The sequence below is a fragment of the Hyaena hyaena genome, unplaced genomic scaffold (genome assembly GCF_003009895.1).
Source record: "Hyaena hyaena isolate Hyena2069 unplaced genomic scaffold, ASM300989v1 scaffold_35, whole genome shotgun sequence".
In the NCBI taxonomy this organism is placed as follows: domain Eukaryota; kingdom Metazoa; phylum Chordata; class Mammalia; order Carnivora; family Hyaenidae; genus Hyaena; species Hyaena hyaena.
This window is the reverse complement of record NW_024080667.1, coordinates 1,659,812-1,676,859: the sequence shown is the minus strand read 5'-3', so window position 1 is coordinate 1,676,859 and position 17,048 is coordinate 1,659,812. Positions and strand designations below refer to the sequence as shown.

The window sequence follows — 17,048 nt, the reverse complement described above, 5'->3', positions numbered from 1 at the left end:
CCTAGCTCTCCTCAGCTCCAGGCTTTTATTTGGACGACATGAGAGGCACAGCACAAAGAGACTAACTTCCAGAAGGGATGGGATCTGCCCGCCTGCCCAAAGATGCCGGTGCTCCTGCTTCTGACAGGTATAAAAGAATTAAACTGTGCACCTGAGTTTTAGGATTTCAGATTTCGAGAAAATTCCATCTCCAAACGTCTTTGTATTCTGTACCAAAATAAGTATCCATATTGTCTACAACGGGCATGCAGCCCAAGAAGTTTCAAGTCTGCTCTACTGTGTAATCAGATGGGCACTGAGTCCTAAGAAAGCTAATAGTGTTCGGAGCATAGCTTCGAGAGAATAATTTGCCTGCTAATGAGCACAGGCGTTCAAGGGCACCCAGAGGCAAGCGATTCCTGGTGATTGCAGTGGATGGGAGACCTTTCCGAGCAGGTCATGATGCACACACTTTCGGGGGGACCAGGGAGTACCTATAAAGCAATTAGAACAAGAAACCGACCTGCCCCTGTGGCTTCTACTTCTGGCTGAATGTTCTTCAGGTGGTAGAGCATTTAAGAAACTACAATGTGAGCGGACAGAACTTGATTTGGGTTCCAACCCACTGCAAGCCTCCAGTTCAGATACGGCTTGTTACAAAATACTCTCTTTCAGTTACCAGTAAAGATCAAGGGGTGGGGTCAGGGGAGGCGACAGTATGATGGACCAGTGTAATTATTCTAGATATTTTCTTTGTGAAAAATTTGTTTCCAGGCATCACCAGCCACTTTCAACATATTCAGAGATAGGAGAGGATTACACGATGTTATCTGCCAAACGTATTTGACTAAAAAAAAATTATGTGGGAATTATTGACCCTTGTCCGTGGACCTGGACAAGACATTCCACTTGTACTCAGGAAATCTCTGAAATGGGAGAAACTGAAAGGGATATTACTCTGTCCAGCAGCAAAATTGGGTTTAGGATAAAAAAACAAAAAAGATGCTCATTAAAGAGCCAGCTACCTGTGAAGGTAGCTGTCAAGCAGTAATTCCTCTAGGATCTGTTCCTTTCATTGTTTTTCCTAAGACACATCTGAGAAGAGTCATTTGTCCATTTAAATACATTTAAATAGATTTGTTTGCTTATTTATTTTGGATCCCTCTCGGGAGCATGACCGAGGGAAGGCAAAGATCATACCTGCCTCATTCTCTGCCAAATTCCCCGAGCCCAGAAGAGGGCAGGGCACAAGGCAGTCACCCAACAAATCTTACGTGAATGAATGGACGGATGGATGACTGATGGAATGAATGAATGAGCAGACGTGGTCCTATCAGAGCTCTAGGAGGTAACTGTCCCCCTCTCTACCCTCACGGAGCTTACAGTCTCCTGGGAGGACCTCCTAGGTCCCCGCGCATGACCTCAGTCCTTTTCTAGGGCACCATTTGTAGGGTCGAGGCCACGCACCTTGAATCGGTTAGAGAGGGAAAGGCAGTGAAAAGGAGGCAGAGAAAAGAGGCCCCACGTCTGACTCGCTTTAGGCAACATTATGTGCCGAGGCCACACTCCATCAGTGGCCAGTTTTTCTTTTTTAGATCAACTTTGTAGATATATATGTACAAGGTCAATGGCCAAGTTTAAACCAGCCAAAGAAATCGGAGGGGTGGATCTAGCTTGTCTCAGGAGAAAAGGATGGGACTATCCTGGTTAGTGCAGAAATTCTGGGTGCAGAATTTTTGTTTGAGGCAATTCCCTGTACGTGGGCCGGCAAGTGCCTTTAGGGCTGGGCGAAGGCTTCGGTGTTAGGAGGACTGGGGGTTCCTCTTCCTCCTCTCTAGCTGCCTGCGCACAGCTCTTTCTGGCTCCAGCCGGGCGGATGTGAGAGAGCCAGTCACTGCGGCGAAAGAGCTGGGTAGAAACAGGAAGTGCAGTGAAAGCGTGAGGTCCCCCAGGAGGCAGAGCTGCATATGGCATGCACAGCCCCCTCTCACTTGCTGTGCAGACGGAACACGTCCCTGAGCCTGCCTCAGTCTCCTCATCTGTAGAATAGCACATGTCAAGGGACGGTGAGATTTAAACAAGCCGGTGCATCTATGGCACTTGTGCCCGGTGCTTGGTTGCAGTAGGTGCTTCACAAAGTTAACAGGGTTCTATGAGGCTCTGAGCGCCAGGCCCCTGGCTCCTGGGATTTGCACCCATACCCGCCACGCTACGCGGACCACCCCTTCTGCGTCTACCTGCACAGCATCCCTGGTTCTTCCCCTTCCCCCCCGGCTCTACCCAGGAGCTGCCGCCCTGTATGACTCTGAGGCCTTCGCCAACCTGTCCCTGAGTCCTACCTGGCTTTTCAAGCTCTGGATCTCTCTCTGTTTGGCATTGATGTCTTCATCCAGAGCCTGGAACTTGTGCGAGACGCCCCTCTCCTGCCGGGGGGAGGTTTGGCCCGACAGCCTCTGACTCAGGCTGGCCAGTTCATTCTGCAGGTTCGCTATCACGGCGTCTTTGTATTTGGATTCAAGTTCAAAATCTGAGAGACGGCTGATTTCTTTCCCCAGCAGCAGAATGATTTCATCCTGGGTGGGGGCCAGACAGAGAGATTACTAGGCGTGGGTCCGGCTGAGCCCATTTAAACACAGGCAGGAAAAACCATGAGTGTAATTCTTTTGGGAAGGTGAGGGCAGGCTTTCAAAGTTACCCTCATCACTCGGAAAACCTCACAGAGACAAGAGTTCGGTAAAAAACGATACACTTGTATACAGACTCCTGTAATAGATGTTTATCCCTCACAGGCACTGAAAATTTCCCTTCTCGTAAGATCATACTTTCCTGTTGAAAGTAAGAACAGCCACCCCACACGGGAGGTTTTGTTGCTGGGGAGTTTATTTATAATATTTTTGTTTATAATTGTCAGCTTAGCACAGTGGGGACCTAGGAAAGGTCGTTAGGAAAACGACATTCTATTTGACCACATGCTGCCTCTAACAAATTAGGGCTATTTTTTAACTTAAAAAATTGAATACATTCTCAAATATTTCGTCTCCCCCTCCTCCCTCTGGTACTTCCTGCCTCTTTGCATTCTTCACGTGAAAATGTACTCCACGTAACCGAGTCTGTAAAGTAAATGAGACAGGAGTGGTGATTTATCTGTGCGGGCTCGTGTAAACTTCGGGTTGGGGGAAGAACAATTGCTGGCCGACTTTACCCACAGGTGTCACTGACCCAGTTCGCCACATCTCCAAAAGAAAAGGCTGCAGCCAAAGAATTTGTTAGGCTTTTCCCCCAAAGGAAAAGAAAAGTATCCCCCAAACTTCTCACCGGAAGTCATCAAGACAGGGCCAGCACATCGGAAAACCAAGAACCCAGGTGGATTTGCAGATGCAAATAGTCCCTGCTCTCCCAGCAATTTGCCATCGGTTGGAAGGAGGTAAATGGATTGTGGGTAGACCGGCTCATTTCCTGGGGAACTGCCCGATCAGCCTCATGACCCTCAAGCGGCCTGACCCAGGGAAGGACAGGGTTTCCGACATGAGGAAGCCTCTCTGACGTTGCCAATTGCTGCCAAGGGTCTTTCTCTAAATCCCTGCAAACGCTTGTGGCAAAGTTTCAAGGGATAGCATCAAACACTTGGGCAGCCCTGCCTGGTTCCATCCAATCATGGTCAGTGGGGGCGCTTGCTGTTTATGCAACAAACATTTATTGACCAGCTACTATGTGCCGGGCCCTGTGCTGGGCTCCGAGTACAAAGAAGCCTGAGGGTGTGGTGTGCAGATGCGGTTTCTGCCTTTCTGTGAGGACCCCTGGCTCTTCCTTGAGAAAATGTGCCCCCTTCCCTGTGGTCTTGGTAGGGCTGTCAATCACGTGCCCGGTTCCTTCCTTTCCTGCCTCCCATGTGCACATGACCCAAGCTGGCCAATCAGGGTTTTCTCAGAGACTTCCAGCAGGAGAGGATCTTGCCTCCTTGGATCACAAACTTTAAACTTCGAGGCCTGTCTGCCCGAGTTTGTCTTTTCCAACACATGAAGCCAGCGTGCTGTTAGAAAGCCAAACTCCGAGGGAAACAGTGAGGAGAGATTGGTAGTAGGGAATGTTCTGATGATCTCACTTAAGCTCCTGTCTATCTAACCATGCCTGAAACTAGTAGGCTTTTAAATTTTCAAGAAGATGAGCCAATAAATGCTTGTTTTGTCTTGTTTTTGTTGCTGAAGCTAATTTGTTTATTGGCACTTGCATTTGAAGGAGTTCTGGCAAGTCGGGGCATAAATGGCTTATAAATGGAAAAAATTATAAATCTGGTTGTGGCATATTTCCAGTTTAAGACTGGGGTGGATTGAAAAATCGCTACAAGTGCTTTGCAGCTTCTACCATCAAGCAGCAGAATCTACTTCCCCATCCTCCGAATCTGGGCTGGTCCTGTGTCTTGCTTTGACCACGAGAACGTGGCTGAAGTGATGGAGAATGATCTCCAGGCAAGTTCTTAAAAGGCCATAGAGGGGCACTTGGGTGGCTCAGTTGGTTAAGTGTCCGACTTCGGCTCAGGTTGTGATTTCACAGTTCCTGGGCTCGAGCCCCGCGTTGGGCTCTGTGCTGACAACCAGCTCAGAGCCTGGAGTCTATTTCAGATTCTGTGTCTCCCTTTCTCTCTGACCCTCCCCTGCTCATGCTCTCTCTCTCTCTCTCAGAAATAAATAAAAAACATTTAAAAAAATTTTTTAAAGGCCTCAGAGTTTCTGTTCTGGCCCTCAGGGAAACCTGGGACTTCCTACTGTACAGAAGCCCTGAATGATAAACCATGTGCAGAGAGAGACCCATTGCACCAGGCATGCTGGCTGAGGTCCTGGACATGGAGACGAGGCCATTCCAGACCACTGGCTGGGCCAAGGGCTGTCTGACTACAGCTGCATGGGCGAAGCCAGGGGATGCCAGCAGAAGAACATTCCAGGTCAACCTGTAGATTCTAGGAAGTACTAAATTGCTGTTTTTGGGGCAGGTGGTGGGGTGGGTTGAGTAAGCTCCACGTCCAATGTGGGGCTTGAACTCACTGCCCTGAGATCAGGGGTTGCTGCTCTACTGGCTGAGCCGGCCAAGGTGCCCAGTAAGTTACTAAGCTTTGCTGCGGCTCGTACACAGCAATAGCGAACTGGCAGCAGCATCTGAGCCTGGCTTCTTGCCTCAACTGCAACGCTTCTCAAATTCTGGTCCCCGGACACCTGCCACCCAAAGTCACAGATTCCCATGCCCAACCCAGACCCCAAGTGGTTCTGCTCCTCACAGACTCAGAGAACTGCTGCAGGCTCAGGCCCTAGAATGTAAGATGATGCAGAACTGCTTCTTTTAGGACGGTGCCAGGGCTGTCTGTAGGGAGAAATCAGCCTGGCTCCTTCCCAGGAGCTCTGGCCCCCGTTCCCACTTCATTCTGAACCTCTCTGGTTCTTCAACAAGGCCTCTGACTTTGCTCAGGCCTCGGCATCAGCGCTCACTTCTTCCCACCAGGAGATGTGTTTTCCCTACCGCAGTCCCACAGCTCATCGCTGACCAAGAACCTACCGTGCAGGAGTCGGGAGTACCAGCTTCCAAGTTAAGTGGACCTAGGTTTGAATCCCAGCTCTGCCGCTCACGCTGTGTGACCGTGGGCAAGTTACTTAACCTCTCTGAGCTGCAGCTCCCTCATCTGTAAAGTGAGGGTGATAGCAATCTATTTTGAAGATGGTGAAGATTCATGAGCTGACTGAATGTCAAGTGCACAGGACACAGTCCAGCACACAGTAGGTGTGCAATCTATTGTGTTTGCAGATGTTGTTATTCAGGATAAAATGAGCAGTTATCACACTTTTAGCTGAAGGTGTTGGGAGCAAAAGGTGGTTTCTTGGAAGCAGTGGGGAAAAAAGGGGGCACTTTTAGACCACAGAGAATAAAAGACAATCCCTCCGGAGTCCCTCTGGCTGCTGCTGCTCTGTCCTTCCCCTGAGACCCCTCACCTTATCCTGCTGGGCTGGGTCCTGGTCCACATAAATCTCCCTGGAAGGTCCTGCTTCGGGGATCCCTTCGGCCACCGACTGTTCCGACAGCTCCATGGGATTGGTCCACACTAACGCACAAGATCGACAGAGAGCATTACCTTAACATTGTGAGGCTCCCTAAGGTCTGGAAGGGTATTTTCAGACCAACCTTCACACTCTTTTCCCCCCGCTATTAAAAAATTACAAAGCGGGGCGCCTGGGTGGCTTAGTCGGTTAAGCGTCCGACTTTCGCTTAGGTCATGATCTCGCGGTTCGTGGGTTCGAGCCCTGCGTCGGGCTCTGTGCTGACTGCCAGCTCAGAGCCTGGAGCCTGTTTCAGTCTGTGACTCCCTCTCTCTCTGACCCTCCCCTGCTCACGCTGTCTCTCTCTCTCCTAGAAATAAATAAAAAAAACATTAAAAAAAAATTACAAAGCAACGTATACGTTCACCGAGAGGCAACGGAGAAGGCATGACAGAAGTGTGGGAAAGGGAAAAGAGCTGCCTCATCCCAGTTCGCAGCGTTAACCACACCGGTTGGCTTTGACGCGACTCTTTCTAGGCTTTCTGCTGTGCCACGTAAGAGCTGATGACCTCGGGCAGGTCATTTTTGCTCGCCAGGCCTTGGTTATATAAGTCACATGTTACAGTCTCTGTTATAAAGGGCACTGTGAGGATTAAATGAGGTAGCGATGTACAGCAGGGGCTGGCAAACTACGGACCTAGGGAATTGGCCATCCAGCTGTTCCTTTGTAAATAAAGTTTTATTGAAACAACAGCTACGGTCGTTCATTTATATATGGCCGATGGCTGCTTTCCAACCACAAAGGCAGAGCTGAGGAGCTGTGACGGAAACCACAGGGCCCACAAAGTCTAAAATATTTACAGAAAAAGTTTCTCTTTACAGAAGAAGTTTCCTACTCCTGAGCATTACCTTAACACGAAGCATTAAACGTTAGCTATTTTTTAATTGCAATTATATCTTTAAAAATAATGGATTTCTACTGCAAGATTTTTCTCCAGCTCGTTTTTTCACCTGACAATGAAAAAAAACATTTTCCCAGGTCAGTATCTGTAGCTAGGCTGTATTGTCTTTTTTAATCTAACTAGAGCTTTGTACTTTTTAATTCCCTTCACGTATACAAGTGTGGCAAACACATTTAACCAGGATCCATTTTATAGATGTTTAGGTTTTCCCGATTTTTCCTTATGATCCCCTCCCCCAATATTACAAGGGTTTTTCATTGTTATGTGTGGCCTTGTTATGTGTGGACATCCCACTCTGTGCACTATCCACTCACATTAATGCTGATTAGATTTTTTTTGGCATAGAAACTTTTGAAAAGACTCCTGTATTTCTGCTTTTGAGATCATTTGGCTCTGAGTGGCCTGTTTTAGATTTCCAACTGACTGGCTTCTGGGCAATCATCGCACATCCTTGGCTTCTTGTGAGGTGAGAGATTGAACCAATTGTTTCCAGAGGTCATGAAACATTAATGAATGTTAACATTAACAATGAATGAAGTACACACCGTCACATTTGTGGACATTTTATTTAATCATTCATTCACTTTGATTCTGCATTTTTTATTTATGCATTTGAGCGCTGGTGACTTTCTGCCCCAGGTCTTGAACGTGTTTGTGGATTCCAGAAGCACGAGTGGACAGAGTCAAAGGCCCGGAGGAGAACATGGCCTTGTGTGTTGGCTGAGCGGCTCCGGCGGCCGGCCACAGTGTCTCCCGCCGTGCGGAGGGAAGGGTCCTGGGCTCCCAAACACCGTTCCTGCGTCTGTGCCAGAACAGGCTGGGATCACAGCGATGTCCTCATTCTGCCTGTGAGTGGGTTGGATTTCTTATCTATTCCTTACAGGCAACAAAACAAATTGAGCAAACAAAACTCTTCCGAGAGGGAAGGAGCAGAAGCCTTCTCAGTTGTGCCCAAGTTGGTCTCCCTGTGGAGGCAGACCTGTCCAAAGTCAGATGCCTCCAGGTGTAGCTGGACCTCGGGTCCCGTCCCGTCCCTGGTTAACACCGGCCGTCACCTCCTGTGCTCTTTTTACAGGGTCTCAGGCCACGCTCCTCCTCTGGGAGCACAGTCTTCAGCCACACCGGCCAACTCCTTGCACTCCAACCTCGGCGCTCACCTTCCACCTGGAATGCTGTTCTCTCCCCTTTGCACTTCGGGAAAGGTCACCTGCCATTCAGTGCTTGGTTGGCGTGTTCCTCCCTTGGGGACACCCTCCTGATCCCCCAACCAAGCGGGTGCTTATAGTTATGAGCTCATGGGGTACCGGGCACCTCAGCTGTCTGGCATTGTCATGGTTACCAATTTGTAGCCGTTGTTCTGTGATCCTTTTGTTAATGTCAGTCTCCCCAACTGAATGGTAAGTTCTGTGAGGTTGGGGACCATGTCTCAGTCTGTGGCCCCTGAGATGAACTTACTAATGCCATTTGACAGATGTGTAAACTGGCGCAGAGAGGGGAAAACCTCTGCCCAAGCCCACAGGGCTTGAAGGAGGCCAAGCTCCAGTGTGAAGGTGCAACTGTCTCAATTCTGCCATGTGCTTATGGACCGGGAAGGTGCCCAGGAGTAACACAGCTCAGGGCCCAGTCCGCTCTTAACCAAGAACTCATAGAAGGCTTGTGGCCACTGGTGCTTTCCGGACGAAAATGCTAGAGCCCTCAGAAACGCTGAGGCACGTGCTACTGCAGCCCCCTGCTGAGAAGTCTGGGTGCAGAGACACTGAGGCCATGCATTTGGCAAAGGGGCAGTCAGGTGAGTCCCTGATGGTCTGGCCCCAGAACCAGCATGTCACATGGGGCGAACGTGTGAATGAGGCAGTGGATAAGGGTTTTAGGGACCGGTTCACAGAGACAAACCCGTCATCAAGGAGCCGTTCTGCATGGGCTGTCCCTTCCCGCGACGGCCAAGGGCTGGATCTGAGGATTCACGAGATGGAGGTCCAGCAGCTGCCCGACAGAACTGGTGAAGACACCAGCTGTCCTGGTTGGCCAGGGGGTGCGGGGCTTCCTGGGACAGGGGTTTTCAGTACCAAAGCTGGGAAAGAGCCAGGCAAACCGGGGAGAGTTGGTCTCCCTAGAAATAGTCGAGGAAAGAAGCTCCCCACCCGCCCACCCACTTACTTGGCTTCCTGTCACCATGGTGGGGATCTGCTGCTCTGTGGACAGGGAAGAGGCCCTGCTGGGTGCTCTGGCCTCATAGCTTGGAAAGCATGTGTGCTCACACCCCTCCTGAGAAGGTACCTCCCATCTTCTGTCAGCATTCTACGCTGGGGGAGCAGGCCCCGCGCCCGGGGCCCAAAGCACCAAGATGGCGGCTCCTTTTCTCTGTCACTCTTCTGGCTTCCTCGCTGGGGAATTCTGGGAGCTGCTGCTGCCACGTGCTGGTTCCAGCAGCTGCCTGTTCTCCGCCCCCCAACATCCCCCAGCCAAGTTCATGATTAGGAAACCTGTATTCACAGCTCACTTTCCCCACGTCACCCTCTTGGACCCTGAGCAGTTGGAGCCTGACTTAACTGTCTAGAGCGGCCCTGTCTGCTAGAAAAATAATGCGGGGTATAAAGGCAACTTAAAATTTTCTAGTCCTAATCTCATTAAAAAGGTAAAAAGAGAAAATTAATTTTGATAATATATTTTATTTAACCCCATACATTAAAAAAAACCCAAAAACCTATCATTTCAACATGTAATCAAGACCAAAAAGACAGAGACATTTGACACTGTTTCTTTGGGGCACTAAGTCTTTGAAATCCAGGCTTCATTTTACACTCCCTGTGTGTCCCAGTTTGGAAGGTGAATTTCCAACGGGAAGCCTTGATGTGCACTTGGGCTTCACAAAGACTTGCAGTTGGAGAAGCAGATTTGCATACTCAAGGTGTTCCAGGCGTCCTTAAAACCTTCCAATAACGGAAGCAGGTGTCAGTTTTGACATTTAAATTAGTGGAAATTAAACATACAGCTTCTCAGTCACATTAGCCACATTAGCTTAGTCCACGTGTGGCTGGTGGCTACCACATCTGAAAGCACATGACTGGAACATTCTCCCTTTTGTTCTCTTTCTTTGCTTGACATCTCCTTTCCTGACAACATCTATAACTGGATTAAAAAAAAAAAAAAAAAGGAATACAGGAGATGTGAGACCAAAAAAACCCCCCACAATAACTCTATGGCATTGGCCCTGAGTATTACATCCAGCTGAATTCTGGAGGCCCCTGTGTCACATTAAAGATGGTCATAGGCCTGTGACTTAGTTTTTCAATATTCAGGAGACTCTGATGCGATATATGTGTTTACCTTCTGGCCGAGGGGCAGTCAGTTGCACTAATCAGGAGTCCCCACGCTTGGGGTGGCTGGGCAGCATCACACTGGACAGGCTACAGTCCAGAGGCAGGCGACACCTGAGGCTTTCCTAATTAGCAAACCGGAAGCAAGAAATGGGTTTTTAATTGGTAAAGATGGTGGGCCTGCTCCCTTATATGCTCTGTGTAAGAAAGAGGCTGCCAAAGGTCAAGTGGAGGCAGGTCCTGCCTGCCGGTTGGCTGAAGTACTGGGGAGCACTGTCTGTGCCCTCTCCAGGGAGGCGCCCATGTCCAGTCTTGGTTTAGGTCTCTGCTGTCTGATGCCATCTCTGGGCATAACTCCAATGCCTCTGTGCCCGTCATGGCTGCCCTTCTACTAGGTGATGATCGGAGCCCTTAAAGGACAGAGCCCAGACTTCATCAAACCTACAGAATGGGCTGAATGAGGTTTGAGACTCCTTTGCTATTGAAGGGATGTTTACTGGAGGTCTGCATGGGGGTGGAATTTATTTGAGACTTGCTTTCCTTATACCCATGCAGGGAGGTGCTGGAGCAGTTTCCTGTTACTGCCCCAAATGTCTTTACTGGCTCCTGTTACATATCAAAGAGAACCCAAGGCCATATACAACCCAACCGGTTTAACTCCGTTCAAAACAAACCCTCTAGTTGCTGGATCATTTGGAGGTCCCAGTGGGGAGAGCCCCCAGGGAGGGATGGGACGGCAGGCGCAGTGGGGTGGCAGGAGGAGAGGGCAGAGACACCTTAGGAAGTTCTGAGTTACGGCTATTTGCCAAATGGGAGAGAAGTTGCTTCAATATTTTAACAGCCATCTGGTGCTCCTGGTCCTTATCAGATAATTATCAGTCCTCACCAGGAACAGCATGGGGTGCCTTAATTGTGTCTTTAGGATTTGGACCCGGTGCCTTTTGTTGTGTGGTGGCCAGCGTCCAAGATGGCGCCAATGGTTCTTCTCTCCTGGTATTCACACCTTTGTATCGTCCTCTCCAATAGTGGATGGACTTTGCAATCATCAGCTCAGCTGTCATAACAAAAGAGCACCAACCAGGCAACTTAAACAGCAGAATTATGTTTCTCACAGTCTGGAGTCTGGAAGCCCAAGATCAAGGTGGCATCAGGGTTGGTTTCTCCGGAGGCCTCTCTTCTTGGCTTGTAGATGGCTACCTTCTTTCTGTGTCTTCACATGGCCTTTTCTCCATGTGCAAGCATCCCTGGTGTCTCTCTCTCTCTTCTTTCAAGGATCCTTTATAAGAAGTTTTATAACACATTGCCTGTGGTGATGTGGAAAGTAGAAAATGTTCCTAATGAACTGGGTGATGGAGCCCAGGCAGAGTGCTGGAAGGTGCCACTTGCCTATTTCCTGGCGCCGTGAACTGCAGGAGGGGCGAGAGGCCAATAGAGGGACTATTAAACCACAAGGGGCTTGGGCTCGACAGGGCTTGAAAAGTCTCTCTCTCTCTCCAGACGGTAAATGAAATGTAAGACGTAGGTTCTGGGCAAAGATCATATCAAGGGCACTCTCAGGAAAACAGGCTCCAAAGATGAAGCTGAGTGTAAGACTGTAATATCCTTTGTCAAGAATGCAGAAAGATCCAAGTTGGTGTCTCAGGAAATGATCGGGCAAAGCACAGGGCTTCTGAGAAGGGCTGTCCCGCCCATTCTTGGCAGAAGCCCAAGGCAGAGGAGGGCTTGTGTCAAGAAGGCTTTTGCCTAGTAGGGTGAACCCCTACTAGGAGTATTACCAGTGTGGACTAACAGAGACAGAGACCCACAAAAGCAAAAGAAGCCTATGACCCCCACATGTCTATAGATAGGTAGCAGACTATAACATTTTACAGCTGCAAACATGGTACCTTTTATGGAAAAGGTAGGAGGACTCAGAGTGCCAAACAAAGGAAACAGGACAGAGGCAAGAGCCATGAAGGGTCATTTCTGGGCAAGAATAGGTCTAAGTCCTAATAAGGGAACTTCCAACATTTTCCTGGCTGGATTTCAGAATTGCTTTGGGCCAAGGACTCCTGTGTATTTCCCGTTTTTCCCCTTTTGAAAAGAAGGCACGTCCACAGCAGTAAGCTATGTCTGTCCCACCAGAGTACGTTGGCTGTGTGAGGGACAGACAACCCATCGCTTTAGTTCACAGCCTTCAGATTGATGGGATTGGTATATAAGAGCCTGAACTTAAAGAACTCCACCCAGTGAGCTCCATCTGTACCTGATTTAGATGATGAGGTTCTGCAATTTAGGCTGATGCTGGAGTGGGGTGAGACCCTGGGGAGCCTCAGGAGAGGGTGAGGGAGTTGTGCAAGCGAGAGGGTGTGAATCACTGAGGACCAGGGGACAGACTGTGGTGGCCAGTCTCCAAGACAGGGCTGCCAACAGTCCTCACTTCCTGGTGTTCAGGCTCATGGGGAGTCTTCTCCACACTAGAGTTGACCTGTGTATCCAGTAGGATATTGCAGAAATGACACAGTGGCTTCTGAGGCTTGGTCCCAAGAGATGTTGTGGTTTCCATCTTGCTCTCTTGGGTCACTTGCTCAGGAAGAGCCAACTGTCATTTCATGAGGACATTCCAGCAGCCCTCTGCATGGGTTCGTTTGGTGAGGAACTGGGGCCTCCTGCCAATAGCTATGTGAGCGCGCCATCTTGGAAGCAGATTCTCCAGCCCCGCTAAGACTTCAGATGACAGCAGCTCTGGCGGACAGCTTACCTGCAATCTTATGAGGGACCCTGGGCTACAGCCACCCTGCTAAGCTGCTCCCAAATTCCTGACGCACAGAAACTGTATCAGATAAAAAACCCATGTTTGGGTTTTTTGTCTTTGTTTTAGTTTGTGTTTTTTTGTTTTGTTTTGTTTTGCTTTAGGCCACAAAGGGTTTATTATTATTATTATTATTATTAATTTTATTTTTAGAGAGAAAAAGAGAGAGCATGTGTGCAAACAGGGGAGGGGGAGAGAGAGAGCAAGGGAGAGAATCTTAAGCAGGCTCCATGCTCAGTGTAGAGCCCAACATGGGGCTCGAGCTCATGACTGTGAGATCATGACCTGAGCCGAAATCAAGAATCAGAAGCTTAACCAACTGAGCCACCAGGTGCCCCTTGGGCCACTAAGTTTTGGAAGAATCTGTCATGCAGCAATTGATAACATATACATTGCATGTTAATTTTACATCAAAAAGGCAAAAACTGTTGAACTCTGGTTAATGGTATATATACACTAAAAGATTTAGGGAGAAGACTACAGATGTGTGCATTTTGAAATGCATCAAAGAATAAGATGGATTAATGAATGAATAGAAGGATGGATAGACAGATATGCAATGGAAAGTATAGCAAAATGTTAATGGTGGAATGAGGTGGGAGGTTCTCTGTAAAATTCTCTTTACTTTGCTTTACGTTTGAAAATTTTCATATTAAAACGAAAGGGGGAAATGGCTGGGTAATTTCTCAACTTCATTTGTTGATGGCCCACAGGAGTTCATTTGATGATGATAATGATGATGATGAACATGGTGGTGGTGGTGTTGATGATGAGGATGGTGATGATGAGGATGATGGTGATGATGATATAATGGCATCTCATTTACTCCTCAGTTTGTATATTTTACAACAATGATTATTTGAATGGCCGAAGGAGGTGATTGGGTGAATGGTCCTGAGTGACACCAGGGGAGGGTATGGAGCCACAGAGAGACCTGGGGACACAAAGGAGTCTAGGGCTGGGATGCAGAGGATAGAGAATGGATCTTCACGTCACAGGCATGTAGGGCACCGGAATCATGCCAAGGACTAAGTCAAGCTGGCTCCTCTGCTGGTGAGGCTCAGAGGACAGTGACAGACAGGAAGTCCCCTTCCCCAAATGCCATGAAGTCTTCAGGGGAAGAGGGTGAGGGAAGGAAACTATGAATATTGGTCCCCAGGGTGACCAGGCTGTGAGTGACAGTCACTGAGATAACCAGCCTTAAATCTGACTGAAAAACGTTACATTAGACTAGACTGAATATGTCACATCTGGGACGTAATTTTCCTCAATGAGCCTCAGCCTCCTCTCACCTGTGAAATGGTAATAAAATATTTAAAAACCTCCTAAGGCTGGTGTGGGTGAGGGGGATTTCAGTTGCTCATATTTCTGCCCCTCTGAGTCAAAGTTGTAAGCTTACAGCCTGCTACGCTCTCAGATATAAACACGCACACAGACTGACGCACACCTACGCCCACACGCTTGCCACGGGGGTACTGATGTGTTTCTCTGGTGTCTAGAGGGTTAGGCACCAGAAAGTCAACAGAGGGTGTTGAGGGTGACAAATGATCTTGAACTGTTTTCTAGCTTTCTGTTTATCTCTGAACTTTTCATAATTGACTATGGCTTACTTTCAGAGTCAGAAAAAAAGCAAAAACCAAGGCACACTCGCATGGCTACAAGGCCGTCCCTAAAGCTGCCAGAGGAAGCATGCACAAATACCTTGCTTGATGATGGGGGGCCTGTAGCTGCTATCCATCACGAAGGAGAACATCTTCCCTCCAGCGCTCATGGGCCGCATGTGACCGGCAGGCGAGACCATGGTGGGTCTGGGAAGCCCCTGGGACCAGCTCCTCTGTACTGGTGCTGGCTGGATGCCCAAGGGGAAGGGCATCTGTGGAGGTGAGGGTGACTGTTCCGACTGCTGTGTGGTCTGATGTGGCTGTGGTCTTGGCCAAGGTACCGGGCCACTCATCCATGGGAAGGAGGTCTGCAGGGGCAGACAAGAGGGTCAGAGGACATTCCAATCAGCTGGGTGGTCCCCACCTTTGTCCTGGACATATAATTGCTGCCCTAGAGCTCAGCTTCTGAGTCGCCTCCCCCAGGAGGCCCCCCCAGACTATCCCCAAGTTTGGGATGGCAGGCCCCACCACGGGTCACACTGCACTGGCACACCACCATTTCCTGGGGACAGCTTTCATGCTGGGCATCCTGCCCAGAGGTTCACATGCATTGCCCTATTTGATACCCCCAACACTCTGTCACAAGACTGAGGCTGAGCAAGACCCCATGATTTTCCAAGATCCTAGATTTGCTGGTGAGCCTCTGAGCTGGTAGAATGTCACCTCTAAGAGGATAAGGCTTTCTGTCTATCTTGCTTCCCCTGTGTCCTCAGCACCTAGAATAATGCCTGGCACGGACAGAGCAGGCCCTCGAATACTGGTTGAAAGAATGAATGAACAAATCCTTGAGATTCACACCCAGCTCTTCAGGACCCCCCAGCCCGCTTTCTTTCCATCCACACTGTGTGGCTCTTGGGCCCTTCTAACACCATCTGCCGGCTGAAGCTGAGAGCTCTGGATGGCAGGGACCTTGCCTGTCTCATTAACCTTTGATCCTCAACGTCTACTACACCTGACTCTCCGGTGACACTCCATAAATGTCTGCCAAGGGAACGTTTCACCATCTGACCCTTGGAAGGGTTCTGCGGCTACATTAAATGGGAAGCACGTCCAACTCCATCTAATCGTGGACAGACACATGCTGAGGGGCGAGGACAGCTGGCTTTTGCCTATGTCTGATGCTTCAGTGGTGGTCTCTCCCCAGGCTTAGTGGTTAAGCCATGACACCGGGGCATTCTATCATTGATTGTTCTTTCCTTCTCTATTCCTCACAACAGTCCTGCAGAACGGAAGGTCTCCCAACCCCTATATTACGAATGAGTCTTGGTAAGGTTAAGGAATTTACCCACGTTCCCGTAGTGGTCAGGAGGGAATTGGGAGTGAAGTCTGATGACCCCTGTCTCTGTCTCTCCTCCCCCACCCCAATTCTCTTGGCAGAAAAAACACACTAAGTTCAAAGGTTTGCCATGTATGGAGGGCCACATATCTATGCCCCTCCCTCACGCCACCCCAGGGCTCACATTTCTTGTGTAGACCAGGGAGAATATGAGCTCAGAGACACATAGTGAGAGACGGATGCTTCCAAATAGGAGCACCTGCTCACAAAACTTCCTATAGCTTCAGTTAGATTTTATGTAAGAGGAAGATTCTCCACTCACTCAAGCTCTAGTCTTTCCCCAGCAAGTCAAGGCTCCTGTGCATTCCCTCTGGAGACTCTTTGTTGGAGTCTGTGAGGACAGGGCTCAGGGACATCAAGCTCCAACTGCCTGGGGACATCAGACCCATCATTCATAACGACTGGGCCACTTTAAATCTGCTTCAGGAACGGCCTTGGCAGCGTCCCAGGGCTCTGTTCCTTCTGCTCACTTTTCCAAGTTCTCTTTAGTATCAGCATCTCAGCCTCTTCACCTGTGATTTCCTCCTTTCTTTATTCCCTGCGGCCATCTGTCCTGCACTAACTTCTCCACCCATCCCGAACCTTCCCCACCTCAGAGGGGCTGTCTTGCCTCAATCATTCCTATAACCTTTCCCCGGCAGCTGAATATTTACTGGCTGATGGGCCGAAGGTGAGAAGGGGTAAATTCTAATGTGCTTTACCCCAGGCTGCTAGAAAACAAATCTGGAGGTCGCTGGTAGTGGTGGAAGAACTCCCTTTCGTGCTGGGATCCTCAGATCACGCCCTCACCGCTATCAGGGTGCTAGGGCAGCGAGCCCGTCAGGGGTCCCTAATACCATCCGCTTCCCCAGTTGAGCCCAGACCTCACTCAGGTCGTTTGCAAAGAGTCTGGGGAATCACCTGCCCAATCGCTGAGCAACCTGCTGTGGGTGGGGCTAAGCACCCAGCCAATCACATTCCCCTGCTTTAGTGATTGGTTCAG

At 49.3% G+C, this 17,048-nt stretch overlaps 1 protein-coding gene and 1 long non-coding RNA gene across 8 annotated transcripts in view; one reads left to right on the top strand and one right to left on the bottom strand.

Annotated features, from left to right (window-relative positions):
* FHAD1 (forkhead associated phosphopeptide binding domain 1) overlaps positions 1-17,048 on the bottom strand; it is a 126,569-nt gene that overhangs the window by 74,041 nt on the left and 35,480 nt on the right. For all 7 annotated transcript variants that reach the window (XR_005527846.1, XM_039229067.1, XM_039229071.1 and 4 more), the window contains exons 4-6: positions 14,771-15,038; positions 5,955-6,064; positions 2,319-2,552 (exon numbers count right to left, since the gene is read on the bottom strand). Coding sequence is in view for 6 of the 7 variants with exons in the window: in XM_039229067.1 (XP_039084998.1) it covers positions 2,319-2,552; positions 5,955-6,064; positions 14,771-15,038 (612 nt within the window). In the remaining variant the exon portion in view is untranslated. The remainder of the gene's footprint in view (positions 1-2,318; positions 2,553-5,954; positions 6,065-14,770; positions 15,039-17,048) is intronic.
* Positions 13,983-15,789, top strand: LOC120229823. The gene is made up of 3 exons (XR_005527847.1): positions 13,983-14,122; positions 14,686-14,871; positions 15,444-15,789. It is a non-coding gene; the product is annotated as an uncharacterized LOC120229823 (long non-coding RNA).